At 45.9% G+C, this 22,505-nt stretch overlaps 1 protein-coding gene across 1 annotated transcript in view; it reads left to right on the forward strand.

The window, feature by feature from the left end:
• Positions 1–22,505, forward strand: part of PARVG (parvin gamma) — a 475,216-nt gene that overhangs the window by 273,086 nt on the left and 179,625 nt on the right. Inside the window, exon 9 of the mRNA XM_069628145.1 lies at positions 5,322–5,383. Coding sequence (XP_069484246.1) covers positions 5,322–5,383 — 62 coding nt within the window. The remainder of the gene's footprint in view (positions 1–5,321; positions 5,384–22,505) is intronic.

Consider the following 22,505-nt stretch of genomic DNA (forward strand, 5'->3'; position numbering starts at 1 on the left):
CAGCTTCACTGCCATTTTCAGTTCCTCCTGGGCTCTTCAGTGTCTTCCCTAGCTCCGGTAAGGTGGAGGCTTTCTCCTTACATCTGCAAATGCCCAGAAGTCTTCTCTTGGCTTCTAGCATCCCTGCAACATGTTCTTTCTCATGGCAAGCTCCTCTTCTCCTCCGTGATGAGCTGGTTGGCTCCACGAACAGCTTCCTAGCCCCTTGGTCTCTGTCGATTCCGAGAGATGCTATCTTCTCCCGCCATCAGCTCTCCTTCTTCAGCTGCCTCTGCTGTTTAAATGTCCCTGCTGTAGGTAAGCGCTCGTAACAACTAGAGCGCGGCTTGTGCTCTTGGCCTTGGGTGATCTTTATTACTCGATCCCTCTTCCCCGTCGCAGTAGTCTCATGCTTATGGGAATGGAAGTCCATTCTTGACGTATTGAATATGAAGTTTGGGCAAACATTCTTAGTGTTTTTCAAGAGCAAGTTAGCTCTGAATAAGTTGTAGGTAGAATCTGAGAAGATATATTCATGAGTCCTAGAGGAAAAGTCAGATGTTAATAGTTCACATGCAGATCTTGTTAAAAGACCTTCAGTACCCTTCCTAGGTGGATGTGAGGAGGTGTAACAATATGCCATCAAGGCATCAGGTATAGATGGGGTATCCTCAAGGGAGGAAGGGGAATACCATGTCTCATCCGATATGCCCTGCTGCTCCCCCCCAAATGCCATACTCCCTCATGTAGCCACCCCAGGGTCAGGATCTGGTAGCCGCTGCCATACCCTGGCCACATGGTGCGAGGTTACCGCTAGGAAATCAGTGATGACACCATCGGATTTATCACAGTATGTTGCTACATTCAATTCTGCTTCTTCACAGACAGTGTATACATTTATAACTCTCGCGATGCATAGAAAAAGCTGTGTGTTTAGCTTTTGTTTGCACATTCTGTGGTAATTACCCTTGCATTATCCCAGCATGACTTTGTAAACTCTGGGCATACGTGTTCTGCTTGAGGCATCCTTCAATCTCAATACCCAGAACCTGCTCTACAGAGGCGAGTGAGTTTCTGTTTTCATCAGGGAATTTCAACTGTTGTAACATTTTTTTATTTTGTGGGAGAGCTGTTCCTTCCTGCCCTGGAGTTTTGGATCTGGCTAAAGAGATTGGATGGCTCTCTGGAACCATTTAACCCAAGGGATTTTTTCTAGTGGTCCTGGGTGGTCCCTGTTCCAGACTCTGGTTACTGGAAAGATTAGGGGGGACAAAGGAAGTGTGGCTGCCCCTGTGTCTACCCTGCTCCAGTAGCATTGGAGGTGGGTGTTATCTTTCCTGTACCTGTCACCTGCCTTTGTGGGGAGAATGAGTGGGGTTGGTCTGGGGATCCCCCAAATACTCCTTTAGTCTCAGCATCCACTAGCTTGAGGTGGCACCGGACCACTCTACCTCTGGTACCAAGTTCGTTCACAAAAGACCATGTCGGGGTGATTTCCCAGGGTCGGCAGGGCCGTCCGTGGACCTCCGCGGTTGGGGAGGTCCCAACTCCTCCCGCTGTCCCCAAACGAGTATGAGATACACGCAAGAGCAAGGTGTTACTGCTGTTTATTATACGAAATGGCAGGGATAGGTTCTGGGATCACAGGTCATCCAGGAACACTTCTCACCAGAGTGGGCTTGCAGGCCCTTTTTCTGCCTGCGTGATGCCACACCGTGCGTCACCTGGGAAACTTCCCCTAAACCTAACGCCACCTCGGGTTGGTTCCCCGAGTGATGGGGTCAGTATAGATACGTATATAAGGGTTAGTAATTGGTAGAGAAGGCATCAGGTAGTACGCTTGGGTCGTCCCCAGAAGTTGTTGCACCAAAATGGTTACATGGAGAAGGTTAGAGATTGGCTAGGTTGTGATGCCGTCAGTGGTTAGCCCCCGTGCCCTGATTGGTTCATCCGCGAGCCCCCAAGCCTGGGACCATCGTTGTTCCCAGCTCGCGGTGTACCTGGTGTTAGAAACAATGTATGACTATGTGTCAGTGGTGGACAATGGACATGTCTGCCAGTTGCTGCAGGAGCGCTTCTTTCTCACCAATGTCAGTGTCCAATTTATCACTTCATTGTTGCGGCCTGTGTCCCAAACGTGAGACCCCAGAGTTTCCCTGGTCCTTGAGACTTGGCATCGCATCAGGTTGGCTTGGTAACGTGTTGTGAGACCATGGCTGAGCCAGAATTACAGGGCTTTTATTAGTATTTCGGCACCGAGGAGAGTCTAGCAGTGGCAGGTGTAACCTTGGTGCAGGGGGCGCGGCGTGTATGTTGCAACTTCGTGGCCTTGGCTGTGCGGCCCTCGTCAGGGTTTGTTCTGCATGAGCAGCTCCGTCTGAGCTGCTCTGGGCCTGGGGACTCTGGTTTTGCGGCCTACTCTGGCCTAGTTTGTGGATGGCGGCATATGGTTCACAACACGGGGGTCGCACAGGGCGACATGGGTCCCTATACATAGGTTCCTTACGTCGCTGTGGTTTTAGTAGCAAGGTAACGTTTGCAAGCATGTACACAAGCTCTTCTTGCTTCTTGCGTTTCTGAAGTGATGTCGCTTAGCCTATATGAAAAATAACAACGATGCATGAGTGAGTGTAAGCGGTCCTCTATGTCATGGTGCTGAGTATGTTCTTCGTGTGGCTTGGGGTGGGTATAACCAATGTGCATGGTGGCACCTGTGTTACCGTCCGTTGGCTATGTCATCATGGCATCTCTAACGATGGCGGTTTTTATGGTTGCTGTCTAATCGATTTGATCCATATGGTCGATGTCAGCTTCACCTCAGGTTCCGACACATGGTTTGATTGACAGGCAGTTTCCCTGGCTGTGTGGGGCGTGGCCACAGTGGATGTTGATGTCTGGGGCATCTGTGAGCGGGTCAAATTCCTCTCGTGGTGGGTGCTTGGGCCGTGACGTTCTAGGCCATGGACTGGATGAGAATCGGGGGAAGGGAACGACCCGTTTTCCCTCTTCAACCTCTGTCTATTAATGTTCTTAAATGGCTCTGGTATTAGTCCGTTGTCGCTCACAATGTGAGAAAGTGTTCGTGTTGGAAAAGGGGGGGTGGGTAGAGTTTCAAAATATCCTACTGGGCAGGAGGATGGGGAAAAGGAGTCATAAGGAAGGGGATACTGTTATGCGTCAGCCTTGGAAGCTATGGCAACGTTGGAAGCACAGGTGATGTACCTTTGTTGAAGATCTAGCCTTCCCCCAAGCTGGCCCTCGCCTCTTTAAGGGTAGGCGGAGCATAGCCAGTCTTACGTTGTATCTGTGTTTTCTTCTAGAGTAACGCTCGCCGGTTCCCGTTTCTGGGTCCCGGTTTTCCCCTACAGTTTCTGCTCTGGTTTACCCTCCTGTTCAGCCTTTGCGATCTTTTTCGTCTTCCTGTCAGTACTGGCGTTTTCCATCTGTTCTGTTACACCCTATTCTCTGTCACGTTAGTTTCCTGCGTCTTTAGCGGTTCCTTGTACTATTTTAGAAGGGTCCTCTGCTTCGGTTGATGATTCCTTTTTTGTATCTTCTATATTTTCCTTTCTGCACTCTGCTTTCGCAATCTGTGCCGTTCTAGCGGTGTTCACTATTTTTCGAGCGCCGCCTTCGGGCGACGTCTCAGATACTTACCTGCTGTTTGTTTCATCTTCTGCTTCTCGTGATTCTGTTCTGCATCCTATTTCCTCGGTGTCTCTCCGTGCATCTGCGCTTGATTTATGGGCTACTGCCTGAAACGTCCTACTTTCCATTCCCTTCCTGGTTTCTGTCCTTTTCCTTACCGCTCTGCATAATATCCTCTTTCGCCTCCTATGCTTCTGTGGATCCTGCTGTTTATCTGAGTACCATACTGTGAGCCAGTGGAGTACTATCTTACTGGGGCGCTGCTTTTCAAGAGTTCGTTGTCCTTCCATGCTTTTTATCACTGGGGCTGTGTGTATTGGTTCCACAGTGGGCTTTTGCCTCCTTGCCTGATCTTCTTTGTGTCAGTGATTGTATGCATTCCACCTAGGTAAGTCTCACACTTCCTCATCCCAGTATGATCTGTATGAAGGACGTCCTATACTCTGCAGAGACACATAGAGGTGTGGGGGACTACAGGGAACTGAGAGGAAAGAGGGGACAGAAAAGGAGGAGGTGAATATCGTGTTCACTTAAGGCTATCGTCATTGGTCCCATGGAGAGTCTCCCTCCCCATGAAAACCACCCACTGAGTTGCGCCCCCAGGGGTGCTATCGGGTAGAGGCCTCACCTCCCTGGCTGGGATTCATCACAATGCAGACCAGCATAGGCTTAGGCTTGCACTAGTAAACAGTCTCATATTATAGCGGGTAAGCTTTAGATTTAAAATATGTTTAAAGTGAGTGACTCATAGCTTGGCATTATAACAGGGAATCCTTAAATACAATTGTTGGGCCTTGTAGTTTCTTCAATAACCAATCTGAATCAGATCCACTCTTTCCCTTAATGTCACTTCCAGTAGTGATAAACATCTGTGAAATTGTCTTATTGCAAACCTAAATCTCCAGTACCATTTCCTCCTCAAGGAACACAAGTACAGGCAAAGGTCTGTGGGCAGATATTGCTTAACTGTTGATCACATACTAATAGATTTATTGGCTTGACCGCAAAAAAACACATGCATGACTGTTGTTGATTTTGAAAACATTTCCATTTGAATGTAACAATCAAATAACATTTTCATTGTATTTGAATGTTTTAATCAGTTTGGTTAACTCTATGCATGGTCATTATACTTAAATGTGGACTATGGCCCTCATTACAACCCTGGCGTTAAGGGGTTAACGGTGCCTTAAAAGGTGGCGGCGCCGTTAACCCCTTAACGCCTGATTACGAGGTCCCTTTGCGGGTTGGAGATTTTAACGCCTGCTTTTTGCAGGCGTTAAAAACCAACCCGCAAAGGGACCTTGGTGCTAAGTACGGTGCCGCAATTTGCGGCACCGTACTTAGCGCCTTCCCCTTTCCCATTGAGCCCTATGGGGCAAAACTGGGAATGGGGAAGGGCCATGGCGGCATGGGGAATTACCGCCCGCCATCCTCGGAATGGGGCGGTAATTCCCCATTCCGCCATGGCGGAGTCGGTAAATTACCGGCATGGACCATGGTGCTATTAGCCCCATGGTCCAACGCCAGGGTCGTAATGAGTGCCTATGACACTGTGACCAATGGGTTCTATGTTCATAATGTAAAATGGATATAGGGTACTTTTATGTGGCCGTGTGTGTGGGCCCATCGTGTGTTCACTGTGCCATGTTTTGGATTATTATATTAATAATCTTTCATTTCTTTAATTCTAGAAACTGATTCATTTGATGAACTATTTAAGCTCGCTCCAGATAAAGTGAACGCAGTAAAGCAGGTAATGTAATTTAAGCCAATGGCGGTATACAAATAGCTTTCTTGCTGCCACCACGTGTGATGTCTGTTTTAATTAATGGCAAGTATTAATTAGTTTTTTTTGTTTTTTTCGTCATTTATTGGGCTTCAACAATAGGCACCCTAATACCAAGGGTCAAATTTTACTTAATTGCAAAATGCACCCAACTTCATCAAATTCAAGTATAATTAGATGAACCTTTTTTTTTTAAAGAAGAAAAAAGTAATTTTCCAACCATAGCATGCTTCATTGTAAAGAAGTGGGCAAAACTGCAGTCTTTATTTCATTAGGTACTTCCACATCTCACCCTTTGTACCCACCCACCCGCTAAAGCACTCCTAGATGCAGAAGAGCTATGGAATTACCACTTGACTGTGGGTCACCCACATGACTCTAGGATCTCAGAATCATCATTGGGCCTATTCACAGACGCATGCAACAATGGGATGCAATGGGAAAAGGGCTCTTTGCGTTCTGTTCCTGCATCTGCTAAATGCCAGACACTTGGGGCCTCATAACAAGTTGGGTGGTATCCCTGCGGTAAATGCGTCAGGATACCGCCCAATGTAAATAGCATTATCGCATCTCAGTCCCGAGATGCATTGGGGGAGGTAAGTCCCCATTCCGATTGGGTCCTAATAGCGCCACAGTAGTAGTGCTGTAAATGGGCGGAAAGTGTCACGGTTGACCTCCAACTCAAAGCTGGATGTACATCTGCAACTTTCCGCCCAAACTTGGGATTGGGCGGAGTGGTAATGGGGTGGTAATGGCGTTACTGCTGCATTTTTTACAGCTCTGCCCATCTCGTGATGAGACCCTTGATTCATGAAGGCGACAGGATGAGGAAGGGACTGGCGTCAGCCTCTTCATTCATACGTGAGTGAGCAGGTCCTCAGACACTCACATATGCCTTGATGCCCAGCACCCATGTGGATTGGGGTCTGATATCAGCCTTCCTCTCGCACAGGTGCTGCATGCTCATTTACATTGATGACCTCACAGGACCCACTGTATCACAGGTGGAAATGCAAAACAAGCATCTTTAGCTGAGCATGGAAGGTAGGTAGGTGGAGATGGCCCCTGTCTGAGCTGCACGTTCCCTGGTGCCAGGCTTGTGACGGGAGTGACAAGTTGCTGGAACAACAGAAGAAGAAGCAGGCCAATACCGAATTCCTTCGATATAAGAATTTGAGCTGTCCTCCAGGATGTATCTAGCATGTTTGTCGAATGCCACATATAGCAAATGTGTATAATCAAGTGTGAAAAGCATTTTGTGAATCCTAGTAAGGCAATCTTATCCTGGATGCCTCCCAATTGAGCTTCAGTCCGAAATATGTCATAGGAATGACCTTTGAGGATATCTGGTGTGACATCTTAATGCAGAGCAACATAAACTCCTTTACCATGCTCATTGTCCTAAACATGTATGATCTCTTGAGAGTCTTTCATAACACGCTCCAGTGGGTCATTGACGGCCCTTAAAAAAAAACAAATGAGCGCCATCATTTCTGGGCTATTGGGAACTGTGAATGTAACTGACCCATCTATTATCTGATTAAATCCTTGACATCTGTATAATCCCACAGGAATCCCTGTCGCCTATTAATTTCAGTGTGTTAATGCTCCTCCTTTATGGAACGACACCCGACTCTCTATTTTAAGCTGGTCACTTACGGCCGAAGCCATGTGCTCTACCTCCCACCCCCCATCTCATAACCCAATCCTCCTCTATCAGCCACCTTTTGTCATGACCCGGCGAAATTGCCCCTTCTGGACCTCATGGTCATTGTCACGAAGGGCTTGTACTCCTTGTTCCTCCCAACATGGCCGTAACAAGCTCCGTGCTACACACTAGCTTTCACGTTGTGGCACGTCCTAAAATTTGGTCACGCCCCTGTGGATCTGCGCGTCTCAACGCTATCTTTGGTAGTGACCCGACGTGTGTTTACTCTCTACATTGGTTTCCTTTGATCCTCTTACTTCCTTCCTTGCCTTTTATCCTGTTCCTGATTCCCCCCCCCCTACTTACTCGTTCATCACTATCCTGGATACCCTGGAACCACGAACTTCCCGGAACTCTGAACGTGTCCTGCAACCTGACGAGGCTCGGGCGAGCCTATTCAAGACACGAACCATCCACAGGAAGAGTCCTGCGGCCGAACAAGGGAGATCCCGATCACAGGTGAGACGGGGGGAGATTTACGACAGTTTGAGACGCCAAACGTCCAATACGGATTCTACCATGGAGAATGCTATTCAGGACCTGATGCGCGGAATGCAAGAACTTTCCACAGAGATGCAGAATCTAGAAACCGAGAATGCAGCGCTTAAACAGCTTGTCTTGTCACTTGACTCCGAGAACAAGGACAGCGTATTATTGGGAGGAGTGGTTGATAAATACGACGGTTCAACAAAGACCTTTCGTGGATTCCTGGATTCTTGTTTGGTACATTTTACCTTCAAGCCCTACTATTTCTCAACTCCTAGGGCTAAGGTGGGCTTCATAATATCGGATCTTTCCGGTAATGCCCTTACATGGGCCACTCCTTTACTCAATTCAGGGGATGCTCTCCTGGATGATTATGAAGGGTTCATCGCGGAACTCAAGACCATGTTCGAACGACCAGAGCAGGTCCACGGTGCTCAAGAGAAATTAATTGACTTCCAACAAGGATCCCAAGACATGTTGACCTATGTTACCAGATTCAAACAGCTAGCCAAAGAGGTGGACTGGCCCCTGGAAGCCAGTTTTACCTTGTTTCGCAGAGGTCTAAATGAAGAGATTAAGGACGACTTAGCCAGGGTGGCACATCCTAGTTCATTCCAGGCCCTCCTGGACTTGTCTATGCAAATAGACTTCAGAATCCAAGAAAGAAAGTCCGAAAAGAAAAAGAATAAAGTCTCAATTCACAGAAACTCCCCAGAGAATACTACAAGGACAGAATCTGCCAAGAATCCGAGCACTGATTCTGAACCCATGCAATTTGGAGCCTTTCGTGGACCAATTTCCCCGCAGGAAAGGTTAAGAAGGATACACACAGGCTTATGCATGTATTGTGCCTCAGATAAACATCTAGTTAAAGAGTGTCCTCTTGCTCCTCCCCAACGCTCGGGAAACGCCAGCTCCCGATCCTAAATGGAGCAAGGTTTCGGGAGAGCGATGTTTGCTCCACATCAATTCCATCCTTGAACTCTCCTGGACAAAACAAATTGGTGATATTACAGGTCTTTTTATCGCCATCCAAGGACAAGGTCTACCCCATACTGGCCTTGGTGGATTGCGGAGCAATGGAAGTCTTCATTGATCAAGATTGGGTCAGAAGTCATAACATTCCATATGAAGCAAGAAGTTTTTCACAGCCAGTGGAAGCAATTGACGGAAGACCTCTTTCCTCAGGACCCATAAATCTGCAAACAAGGGAGATCCATCTTTCCATAAATTATCATCAAGAAAGAATTGTGTTTGACATTATAAAATCAGCCCATTACCACTTGGTTCTGGGCATGCCCTGGTTACAAAGGCACAATCCATATATTAACTGGACGGCCGGATCCTTATTCCTTGGCTCGGAGTTCTGTATGAACCATTGTTTAAACCTGGATACCTCAGTCACAGCTCCTATAAATCAACCAAGGTGTCCAGAGACACCACTCATGGTTTCCAATATTGTACAAGTTCCAGAGATCTATCAAGGGTATGCTGATGTATTCTCTACTGCCATTGTTCAAGCCTTACCTCCACATAGACCCGAAGACTGTGCCATAGATACTGAACCCTCAGCAGTGATTCCCTTTGGCAGGATGTTTATCCTTTCAGAATCTGAAAAGAGAGCCCTGTGGGAATACCTAGACACTAATCTTGAGAACGGCACCATAAAACCTTCAAAATTACCAGCTGGTGCTTCATTGTTCTTCGTTCCAAAAAAGGATACCAAAGAGCTTAGGCCTGGACTATCGGGGCCTAAATCAATACACCCTGAAAGACAGATACCCACTACCCCTGATCTCGGATATCCTTGAAGCTGTGAGAGGTGTAGTGATATTCACGAAACTGGATCTCCGAGGTGCTTACCATTTGATTCGTATCCGGGAAGGAGACGAATGGAAAACAGCCTTTAGAACACCCTTTGGTCACTTTGAATACCTAGTCATGCCCTTTGGTCTGACTAATGCTCCCGCAGTCTTCCAGCGTTTTATGTATAGGGTGTTCTCTGACATGTTATTTCTCAATGTTATCATCTACTTGGATGACATATTGATCTTCTCCAAGGACTCCTTGAAACATGAAGAACATGTAAAAGCAGTACTTCAACGTCTCCGTGAAAATAAACTCTTAGCCAAACCAGAAAAATGTTTGTTTCATGTTACATCAGTTCACTATCTGGGATTTGTCCTTAGTTCAGAAGGAATTAGTATGGACCCTTCAAGGTGAAGGCCGTACTGGCTTGGCCCGCCCCAACATCTGTTAAGCAAATACAATCCTTCCTGGGGCTTGCCAACTTCTACCGGAAATTCATTCCCACCTTTTCCGAGATTGTTCAACCCATTGTTAATCTCCTGAAGAAAGACGTTCCATTTAACTGGTCTATACCACAAGACAAGGCATTCAAACGCTTGAAAGAAGAATTCACTCAGGCCCCCATCCTGGCCCAACCTGACATAAGTCGTCCTTTTCTAGTGGAAACTGATGCCTCCAAATATGCCATAGGAGCAGTTTTAAAACAAGAATGCGATGATAAGTTGGAACATCCCATTGCTTATCTCTCACGGACCCTGACCACTAGCGAGACTCACTACTCAGTTCTGGAGAAGGAGTTATTGGCTATTCGTCATGCCTTCACTGAATGGAGACATCTACTCCTGGGTGCTAAATATCCAGTTCAAGTCCGTACTGATCATCGAAATCTTCAGGTCCTACAATCCATGGAGTGCAGGAACAGTAGACAAGCTCGATGGTTCTACTTCTTTGCTCAATATCAATTTCAAATTTCACATGTTCCTGGATCGCAAAACTTGATTGCCGATGCCCTTTCTCGGCGTCCCGACTACGTTCCCTTGGAGGATAAGATCTATCCTAAAATGTTTCCACCCACAATCTTTGTAGCTCAAGCGATCAATCTCCTGGAAGAAATCAGAGTACAGACTCAATTATCTGAACTCTGGAAGGACATATCGAAGAAAAATCCCTGGCGTCTAACAATCAAGGAAGGATATTTATTCAAGAACAATTCAGTGGTCATTCCGACAAAAGAACTTCAACAGAAGGTAATGAATCTATGCCATGATACTCTTCACTCTGGCCATCGAGGAGTAACCAACACCTTCCGTCTTATACAAAGACAGTTCTGGTGGCCAGGGATGAAGTCCAGTGTAGTTCAATACATCAAGACCTGTGCTATTTGTAGTCAGAACAAAAACGATAATCAGAGGTCGGCGGGTCTGCTTTTACAACCTACATTGCCAACAAGACCCTGGGAAGTTATTGCCACTGACTTCATTGTTGAATTACCACCTTCCCGAGGATATACAACCATCATGGTAACCATTGACTTGTTCACTCATCTAGCTCATTTTACACCATTGTATAAACTACCATCTTCCTCAGAACTTGCTGGAACTTTCCTGGAACATATTTTTCGTCTTCATGGCCTTCCTTCCAAGATTATTTCGGATCGGGGACCTCAGTATATTTCACAATTCTGGAAACATCTCTGTCGTGTTCTAGGAGTCCAACGTGCCCTTTCTTCAGGCTATCATCCACAAACCAATGGGGCAACGGAACGAGTAAATCAAACCCTGGAACAATATCTTCGTTGTTTTGCCACCAAGGTTCAAGACGATTGGTCTCTCCTTATACCTTTAGCCGAATTCTCCTACAATAACTCAGATCATTCAGCTCTCAATATCAGCCCTTTCTATTGCAGTCAAGGTTATCACCCGTCTGTTTTACCATCAGTTCTTCCAGAATCTACTCCGGTACCTACCCTTGACTCTTGGATTCAGACGCTGATCGACTTACAAAGAGAGGCCAAGGATCAGTTAGAACAGGCCCAGACTCGAACCAAAAGATATGCGGACTCTAAGAGAAGACCATCACCTTCCTATTCAGTTGGCAATCAAGTGTGGTTAGCCTCGAAAATGTTACCTCGACATCTACAACCAAACAAATTAGCTTCTCGCTATTATGGTCCATTTTCTATAAAGGAGATCATCAATCCTGTCGCCTTCCGACTTAAGCTCCCGGATTCCTGGAAGAAGATACATCCAGTCTTCCATACTTCCCTGTTGAAACCCTACGTTAGTTCTACTCGAAAACCCTTCAAACCCACACCTGTTGTTGTGGACGACCAGTTGGAATATGAGGTGTCCAGGATATGTGATTCCAGGTATAGGAGGGGTCGACTACAATATCTGGTCGAGTGGAAAGGCTACCCCCCTAGTGAGAGAACATGGGAACCAGTTTCTAATTTAAAGACCCCTCGTTTGCTCAGAAGATTCCATCTTATTCACCCAGGCAAGCCTAGAGGAACCAGTCTTCGGAGGGGGCATGCTGTCATGACCCGGCGAAATTGCCCCTTCTGGACCTCATGGTCATTGTCACGAAGGGCTTGTACTCCTTGTTCCTCCCAACATGGCCGTACCAAGCTCCTTGCTACGCACTAGCTTTCATGTCGTGGCACGTACTATAATTTGGTCACGCCCCTGCGGGTCCGCGCGTCTCAACGCTATCTTCGGTAGTGACCCGACGTGTGTTTACTCTCTACATTGGTTTCCTTTGATCCTCTTACTTCCTTCCTTGCCTTTTATCCTGTTCCTGGATTTCCCCCCCTACTTACTCGTTCATCGCTATCCTGGATACCCTGGAACCACAAACTTCCCAGAACTCTGAAAGGGTCCTGCAACCTGACGAGGCTCGGGCAAGCCTATTCAAGACCCGAACCATCCACAGGAAGAGTCCTGCGGCCGAACAAGGGAGATCCTGATCACAGGTGAGACGGGGGGAGATTTACAACACCTTTACTGCCATCATGAAGGACCTAGGAGCCTACCAGCACACTACTTAAGTTGGTCCTTACAAAAAATAGTGATAAAAAAAGGCTTGTTTAGCTAAGGCAATTGTCATGGACTGGGGAGAAACAGGGGACTTGCACATGGCAAATAGCATCTCAAAAGAGGGTTTATTTAAGTAAATGGAAAAAATAATTGTTTATTGTCCATAGAGTGGGGTCCAAGGGAAACAAACATTCTGTACAGTCTTTGATATACGCTGAGCGAGGCTCTGGGACCATTGTTCTACTATAGGACAGGTCTTAGAAGGGTGAGGCCATCTGACAAAATGTATGAAGCAGTCACTCAGAGAGTTCCAAGAATTACTACTACCATCTGCCCTGGGTCAATTTTCAGGATACATTCCTTGTCCGGCCCCAGGGCCCCCACACACACACACCCACCCTTCTGGTCCAGGCATGGGTAATGTCATGTAATCAGAGCTGGTTACCGCTTCATGGGGAACTACAAGCCCCATTCAAGGCCCTTGCCCCAGTGAGAACACCTGGCTAATATTCCTTGGACTTCATAAAACCTTCTCGCTCAGATATTTTAGTGTCAGTGAGCCCTCCTTGGTAAGCTTTCTCACTATCAGTTTGTCATTGTAAGCACAACTTGCTTACTATGCTTGGTGGGCTTGCTAGCTCCACCAGCCACTGGTTAATGGACCCTGGCTAACCAAACTGTGTCTGTGCTGTGGCTGGATTCAGGACTATTTTCCAGCCTACAAGGTGGTTCTGATTCTCTTTCACCAGCACCCAGGATAGGGTGCCTGGCAAGCCTAGATCTGGATTTACTTCTACTTGGGCATGGATCCCGTCAGTCCTTGGGCCTAGGACTGCAAAACACTTAACCCCCTCAGCTCTGATCCCCAAAATGCTCTCCAACTTTGGCCCCAGTGACATGCCTAACCCCTCTAATACCAATTCCTGCTGATTAGTAACTTTACCCTTGATGGTAACTTTTGCTGTTCCTTGCTCTCGACCTTCACTCCGTCCAAATCCCTTTGCTTTCCTCCTGATCTTTGCTCCTCTACTTTCTTCTTGGCCTCTTCTCTGCTTCTTGCTCCATCTTCTTGAACTTGACCTCCTCCAATGCTTTCCTTGCCCGCTCCTCTCATGCTACATCTGCTCTCCTACTTGCTCTTCCTTCACAATGCTCCACAATATCAAGATCTCCGAATTCCCTTTCCTCTCCTTTTGTATCTGGGGCTTTAGAATACTTGGAACTCTGACCTGGGGTACCTGTTTACTATTTGGGTATTTGCTGTATGATTGGGTGAGAGGTGCTTGCACCACCCAACCTACCATTGAAATTGAGTAGGCCTGATACATTTCTTGTTGGCATGAGGCTCTGCAGACCAAGGGCTATTACACATCCTGAGTGTGGGTGGCTCTTGCTTCTGGTGGTGGTCTACAAATTGGTTCTGCTCGCAAATTGAGTTGATGGTGTTCTGGGAATATGTGTGCCATCGCAGGCAGTTTGCAAACTGTACATGCAACTGGTTTCTCTGAAAGCAGCTCAGGGCCATGATCATGCTCTTCAAGCATAATCCATGTCTCCCTGAAAGCTTGGAGCCATGATCATGGTGTCCATACACATGCCTCAAATCAAGTCCTTTAGCGCTGAACGTATTTCATTCCTCCCATGTATAATAATGTATATTATTAGCCTTGAGCATGATGTCAGGAAAGTGGCTAGAGGCCCTGCAGGGTTAGCATCATGGAGTGGGTGGTCTTTCTGGGCCCACAGGTTTCCTCTCATCCCACTTCCCAGCCTTCTGAATGTGAGTTTGTAACACAATTATGTAGAACCATGAGCTATGTATCTCCAGAATTGTGTGCTCCGGCATGGGCATAGTAGTTAAAGCCAATCACAAGCAAGATAAAGCTTTCTAAGCTACCATACGAAAATACCAACTGAACATACTTCAGAACTCTTTCACATACCTAGAAATCTGCTTGAAAGAAGCCGACCTGGTGCCCCTACCCAAGAAGCGGATTGTGTGGCCTTATCCCTTGAAGATTACATAGTGTCCCAATAAGCCCTGGGATAAATTACTCTTTTCTTCACACACAACTGTATATCATTCATAGCTCTGCCTCTTACCATGGCAGAGAAATGACTTCTAACCTTCACCAGAGAGCCTCTCCCATCTACTAACCTCTTCTAATCTTGCCTGCCACCCAACTATATGGGTAGGAGATAGTGAGGGATACTGTGCCCTGCAAGCGCCCCAATCCAGTGAAATCCTCCAGCTTCCAGTCAAACCCTTCCTAAAGTTTACCCCCCTTCAGAGATAACCTCACACCTTCACTGACAGCCTAGGGCCTGGGACAATCCTTCGGCTAGGGAGGTAAGGCTGCTAACCAATAGTCCCCTTAGGGGTGGTAACATGTGGGAGGATCTCGTGGAGAGGGATTCCTCTCATGGGGATAAGGGCGCTACTGGGAGACACAGCCCCTTAAAACTGCAAACCCGCAGGCTAATGTTAAAGCCGAACCTTCTATGCATAAGCTCACATCTGAAACCATGTGTTATTGTAAAATATCAAACGAACTCTGATGACATAGGCACAGGGACAAAGAAGAGCTTGAGAATGCTACAGTCGATCAGGACGAAGGCTAAAACGGCTGTCGTCAACTGGGCTGGCATTATGCTGGGGCTGTCCCAGCTATTTAAATTGAACAGCAAGCAAGGACAGGGAGCTCGATATCCAGAGAAGGGAGAAATATCTCGATCTCCATATCCGAAGACGTAGGAAGATGTTGCAACGACGACTGTAGAAGAAAGTCTTGTCGGCCGACAGGATGTTGGCTGTGAGGTTTGGGAAAGTAGCAGAGAGAAATCTGGAGAAGAGAACTAAACTAGTCACAGAAGACAAAATGTTAAAATGGAGGACGGTAGACTGATCGGGAGAGGAAACAATCGGTCAATCCGAAACCGAACAGCGTGAGGCTACAATGAGGCAGTTTTACAAGAGAAGGAAGAGAAACGGAGAGGTGTGAGAAAAGCATTGCATATACCGGGCAGAGGCCAACGCAGAAAGAGGTGAATCTGTGTGGTGGTTGCATGACCTGTAACAACTACGCAGTGACCACCAAGCCGAGCCTGCCGAAGAGCCGCATAGGCAAATGAGCAAGAAGAATTGGGAAGTGCTCCAACGAAAGTTAAAAGAAAATTGTTTGAGCAGGATTGGATTGATAAAAGAGCATCTTTAATAAATGATCATCTTTTTTACCATTTTAAATCTGAAATCAAAACTTTTAATATAATCACAGTCTATTTGAAAAAGCATCCCTCTAAAGTTTTACGAAATGACATGTTTAGGTTGAAATAAAATTTGTATTGTACAAGGGAAGTTATGGGAGCGAGAGAAAAAGTTTAAACAATTATGATAGTTTTCAGATTCTGTTTTTTGACAGCTGAATCGCTGCAAAATGTATTTATTGAATGTACTGTATTATTTAAACTGTGCATGGAGATGGTTGTAAGATTTGTACATAGTGAGATTTTTTTAACATATGGAGTATTTTTGTAATCGACTTTTAGCTGGTCATAATCTCTTATGTATTGCTCTCACAAGATTTTTACATTTGCTTTTAAAGGATGATTTTGTATGTTGATGTTTTAAGGTTTGTATCTGTGTTTTGATTATATTGTGTGTTAAAAGGTTTAGTATTTGTACACACATAAATAAATTAAATAAATAAATGAGCAGAAGGTGAATCAGACAGTGGCAGTGGCATGCCCTGTGATGGATGGATCATGTGGTCCAAAGCTTGTGCCTAAACCGTGAGTAACAATTGGCCGCGAGAGCAAGTGGGCCCAACTCGTGAACAACATTGGAGTTGATAAAGAAGTGAACCCGTGGCCCCGAGAGGAGCTTAAGATTCAATCCTGGAACCCAGGTAAACCCGCTCTGTGTTAAACCTGGGAGGGTCCAGGGCGCTTCAAAAGACATTTATAAAAGTAAGTATAATTATAATTGTTCTTTTATAATGCACTTAATACCAGTGAGTGGTTTCTAAGCACGGGATCGCGATTCAACCTGTATTGCACTGCGTTGTCTTGCTTCCAAGACACATGCATTGCCACATAGCTATCTGGGAGAGATCTCCATTGCAGACATTTTCAACCCAAAGTGTGAAGAATCAAGGTGGTGTAGACAAGTTGTTCCTTGAGGGACACTTCAGCCCGCACCAATAAAGCGGGATTACCAGATGATGAATAATCCTGACAAAGTGGGTAATAGACCCAGTTTAAGCAGAGACCAGCAACCTTTGGAAGTTCCCTGATAGGAAGAGGGGGAATCTTTCTGAAGCTGCAAAGGGACATGCCCTCACCCTCTTGAAGAGAAGTTCATTAGTTACTGTGGGAAACCCCAGAAGAGTAACAAGCACCCCCTGGTGATTAATCCTAGGAACCTTACTGTCTTTGGCTTTTTTGAACACCGGATCAGCCAAGAGTCAACCCACGTCCCAATTTTATAGTCGTAATGCAAGGAAATGTCTTTCTACACAAAAGAGGGGGAAAATCGATACTTTTTTTGGTTGAATGCTACAAGGAACGTTGGGGAACCAGCTTGGAGAAGGGGGCCATTCTCCTAGGTCCACAAGGATCCTGTGGAACTGTTTGTTATGAAAAAGCTTGGAACATTTACTTTGAGAAGAATTGGCATCCTTGGCATCCAGGAGAACAAAGTGTGTTGTAGGGCCCTTTCCAATTCCTGAAGTACCACGCCTGAACCAGAATGTAAGGTAAGTTCTTTATTGTTCCAGGTACAGGTAAGTAAGTACCACTAGAATCCAGCACCAAGCCAGCTCCAGGACTATGGGCCTTATTCCGAGTTTGGAGGCAGCCATGGAGCTATTAGCGCCATAGCTGCCTCCAAAATTGGCCCGGGTCCGGTCTGGTGGCGAGGGGACTTACCGGGACATTCCGCCTTAGGCGGACCCGGTAAGTCCCCATTCCAAAAGCCATTCCCATTCCCATTTGAGCCCCCATAGGGCTCAATGGGAAGGCGCTAATAACGGCCCCGCTAATTGCGGGCCCGTTATTAGCTCCAAGGTCCCTTAACGGGTCCCGTAAAGAACATGTGGTCCGACCACACGTCCTTTACGGTTCCCTCCAAGGGACCTCGGAATCGGGCGGTAAGGGATTACCGGCACCGATCTCCTTTACGGTGACCGGTATCCCTTGCCGCCCGACTTGTAATGACCCCCTAACTCTCACTCTGTGGAACACCCCAGAGGCCAACAGTCCACATTCCAGGCACGCACACCAACATTTGAACATTCTAACATACAGATAACTAGTAATTCTACACCTCCTCCCGTATGCCATTGGAACCAATACACTAGGAGCCACCTGACCCAGAATGAGTACTTCCACCGAACCGAAACCATGCATACTGTAAGCCAAAGCAACCAGACACCTCTCCAGGAAATTAAACATGGTCAGTGAAAAATAACCTGAAACACCTAAACAGTCACCTTACTCCACATCCTCACAGCGACATACACGAACAAAAGTTGACAGTAAGTCCTACGGTCAAAACCAACCCTCACAGAAATTAATGTGTGGCTCCCACGCAAATCCAATGAAAGAACCACAAAAGAGGCAAGAACAAAAGGTAGACCCACAACTTCAGCCAACTGGAACTCTGCTGACCATCTCCAGGGCAACCAAATAAAAAACAACTTTACAGCATAGAACATGCAACACAAAACAGACAACCTTAAGTGCAGCAACAACTGCCACACTGCAACAAACCCCTAGGATAACACAAGAGTCATCAAAACTATTGATAAACCCCTGCAGCACATCACTGCAAAACTGGTAAGCAGCACAGCACCCAACTGCAACTGTTACCCCGTACCAACTACTGAGAGGGGACATGCCCTCTGATGCCAGTAAATGCAGCATTCACTGCATTCCGAAAACAAAGAAAACTAAACCCAACTCAAACACACAAAGCAAACCTCACAATTTGACTCCCAGTAAGCAGGCAAGCCATAACAGCTCCTGGTGAGGGAGAGCGGCATGGCTGCATTGACAAGCAGTGTTCCCAGTCCTGGGGACAGCCTTGCACAGGCAGGGTTCGCTCCTCTCTGCGGTGCCCATGGACCGGTATTAAATGTGGTCCAAACGCATGCCGGGGACATAGTGATGACGTCACTGACTCTGAAGAGAGGAAGTTCTGGGACGTCATATTCCAGAGTTCAGACTAAGACGCTGGCAACAGCAACAGACGATGTTGGCACAGCATTTCTTGCAGCGTCTCCTACAACAGGGTTTGAGGAGCACAGGAGCGGGCCAGAGTTACCCATCAAGCGACAGTATGATGGTGAGGCGGTGGTTGGCGCTAACAAGAAGGGTTAAATGGGAGAGAAGTGTGATACCTGTGAATCCTCTTCAGATGGCAGACATTTCTCGCCTGATGGTGGCCATCTTTGCGTGACGTGTTTAGACTACTATGGTGACTTTCAGTTCTGGGAATCTGAACTTTGGAAATTGTTCAAGAGGTTTAACACTGGAGGACTGGAGGAGTAAGGTTGTGGAATTTAGCAGGTGTTTGTTTTTTTGGAGACCTGTGTTTTTGTATTTAGAAATGAACATTGTCTTTGTGTACATGTTTGTGCTGTGGTCTTTGTTGGCTTAGGGTGGATTGGACTCTCCTGGGGTGAAGGGGTTATGTCTAGGTTATGTACGTTTTGAGGCCTGCATTTATCTAGCGTGTGTCTGGCATGGTTGGAATGTTTAAGTTGTGTCCTCCCGTTAGTAATTTTGCTTTACCTCGCAATGCTTTTGGTCTTTCTTAGGGACTTGTTTTCAGGGTGGCTACCCCACTCCTGGTTTCATGGACATGTTTGTCTGTTTGTTTTAATATTTGTAATGCGCGCCAGACCCGAGGGTATCAGGGCTCAATAGGCATCAAGAGGGTTGTTCAGCTTCATTAAAGTGCTGTGTGATCATTTGTGCAGTAAGGTGCTGCAGGGTCATGTGTGCAGTGAGGTGCTGCATAGTTATTCTGTAGATTGGTTCCTTCCTGTCAGGAGTTTTGGGGTGCAGTTGTCAGCTGTAGGTGCAGCAGTGCGTTACCTTGGTGGGTTGCAACTAGTTTGGCGTGATTGTTTCTTTGGATGTGTTGCAACAGGTTTTGGGTGCATTCGTTTTGCAGAGTGGTCGTTCGAGTACTGTTGGTTCCTGTGTGTTTTGGTTGTTACCTAGTTGGTTGGTTGTGGTTGCCACACTCTGCAGGTGAGGTGGTTGACCATTTGTACAGTGATTGTTGGTGGTTCGGGTTACATCCTGTTCTCAGGTCAGGCATGCCAGTTTGGGGTTGCCTGATCTTTTTTTCAGGGGTGTGTTTTGCTCGTCTCAGTTTTGGTGTATTTGGTATGGTCCCGGTTATGGTGTACTAGGGATTTTGCATGGTGTTTTGTCAGACGGGGTTTGGTTGTTTGCGTGTTTGCTCAAGGATGAGCATTTTGGTTTGTGCCTGGGTGTGGCAGACCTAGGACTTGGGAATGGCAGTCTGGAGTAGGAGGAGTTCTGTTTCTTTGGTGGTATCGGCATGTTGGGTTGTTTTTTGCTCGGAGGAGAGTTAGTCTGTGCCTAGGGGTGGCGGACCTAGTGGTTTCACACTTTGTACTTACTTACCTGTACCTGGCACAATAAAGCACCACCCTTACGTTCTGGCATACAAATGACTAGTAACCTGCAAAGCAGAATACTACAGAGTTCTCCAGGATCACATCAGATCCAGAACTTTACTATTAGTTATTGTAGTGACAAGGACAGCGTCTGGGACCATGCCTTTTGAGTTGGACTTTCACCGACTTCCTGACGAGCGCCCGAGTTTCTTTAGTTTAGGTAGGGAAACCCCATTAGCGTGAAGGACAGATAGGTGTATCTTTCTAAAAGCCAAAAGCTAAACCCACCTGGTCAGACTCCTCATTCTTTGTCTACACAGGCCTAAATGAATGGTGTGCTGGACATGTGGCAATACTGAGCTGTTAAAACATGATTTATTGTGCAATAATACAAAGCTTCTTAGCTCACAATATCCAGAGAATTTAAAACCATCAAACATGCCCACCATCCTAGAGGCTCTGCAAACAGGGTTTGCTGTTTCATGCATGCATGCATGATATAAAAGGGAAGGCCTGATAAAACAAATATACAAAGCCTTCTTGAGATCATTAAGTATGGAGAACACACTCTAGAGACAACATAAATACATATATACATTGGAAGAAAACAATATGGTTATTCAAGCATATAGCTACCCAAGAGAGAACAATATGAATATATTGGTGCTTTTATGCACCATAGTTGTGATTTAAAAGATAATGCACAAATCTCAGTCGGTAAAGGTTACATTTTTTTTTAACTACGGAGCTGGTCATTTTATCTTGGTTTTGTTGCCCTAGCCCACCTTATAACATGTATGAATAAAATGTAAAAAAGCAGGTTTTACATAGTTAGGAAGGTCTTGGAAAACAAATATGTCAAGGGGAAAAAATCTGGATTGTGGAGGTGCTCTCTTCGAGGGAACAAAAACACAAAGTGGGGTGACCTCTATGTAATGGAGAGGGGTGACCATGTGTGGTGGAAAAATGGCTGCCTCTGTCAAGTCCGCCCCCCATAATGCATGCAGGAAGGTATGGACCTGAGACAGGTGAGGCATCTTGGGTGAGCGACGAATGATAAAAAGGTTAAAAAAAAAAAGTAATGGAATCTGGGAGTGGGTGATTTGGATCGGGGGTGGCGCCGAGTGTAAAACTGTCTGCAGCCCACCTGGAGAGACCCAGAGGCCAGTGCTGCAAGGAGGAGAGCTAGGAAAAGGATGCGCTACAGAAAAAGCTCTACGGTGTGACGCGCCACATTAAGTTTACCCTCAACCGATTTTACCCCACTCTTTAGGCACGTTCAAAACAGGGTAATGTTATATGGGAGCTTTCTTAGCGGCACAGGATACATCTAGAATTTGCACAGGCAATGATTGATGTACTTTTTTTAATCTTTAATTGGTTATGCCTCTTACACATAATGATTGAAACTCATTTACTCATATACTGGGGATCACACTGCCTAGTATCATGTTGCAAGGCTGCAGAATATTTGCAAACTTTGCCTTATTTTAAATTATCCATATTTTGTTAAGGCATTGATATGTTTTAAAACTACTAAATTGGGATTTGCAAAAATGTTTTTTGATAGTAACGTGGGGCGAGCTTCACAAAGCATTTATGGAGCTGCAAATGTGTTCTGATCCGGAAAAATGTACAAATGGTTCCTGATTTACAAACAGTAGGCCAAGTACAAGTAGAATTTCTTGCACACAGGTGGGCGATGTAATCAGCGGGAGGTGTATGTATCTGCATTAACGCCGCTTTTGCATATGGAAAATGGGTGCATCTGATGGAGTGGCAATGGTTGGTCAATGCAAATGAAAGACACGCATATTAAAAACAGGGAGGTCTTCAGATTCGCTAATGAATAGCAAGGCACTTTCTCCTGTTGCAATGTGCACCCCGTTCCAAACTGGCAAATCAGCGGTGCTACGTGCTCAAATGTCACTTGGTAAAACATTTCCCCTCAAAAGTGGTTCTCTTTCCATACAGTTTGACACCTCTTTAGGATATAAATGTTCAAAGAAATGATTTTCACTTTTCACCTTCTTATGTTAAGTTGATTTTCTTTTTTTGTGAATCACGTTTTGACAGAAATGCCATCTGGGAGGGAGGGAAGCCTAAAATGTTTTTATTTTTAAAAATGAAATGAGGCGAGCAATTCTGTTTCTACACGTGAGATCTGCTAATCAGACTATGCTTAATGCTCCATGTTGAAAAGCATAATCCACGCACCTTCCCATGACTGTTTGTTTGTTTGTTTATTCACTTGATTACACGCACCAAACCGGAGGTAATAGGGCGCAACAACAATAAGCAAATGCGAGGCTTATATAATAATACAATATATTGCAGTATACACATATAAGGATGTTGCAGAAATACAGAACACACAGTTCAAGGTACAAAGTAGGCGA

The sequence above is a fragment of the Ambystoma mexicanum genome, chromosome 12 (assembly GCF_040938575.1).
Source record: "Ambystoma mexicanum isolate Mex_15411 chromosome 12, UKY_AmexF1_1, whole genome shotgun sequence".
In the NCBI taxonomy this organism is placed as follows: Eukaryota; Metazoa; Chordata; class Amphibia; order Caudata; family Ambystomatidae; genus Ambystoma; species Ambystoma mexicanum.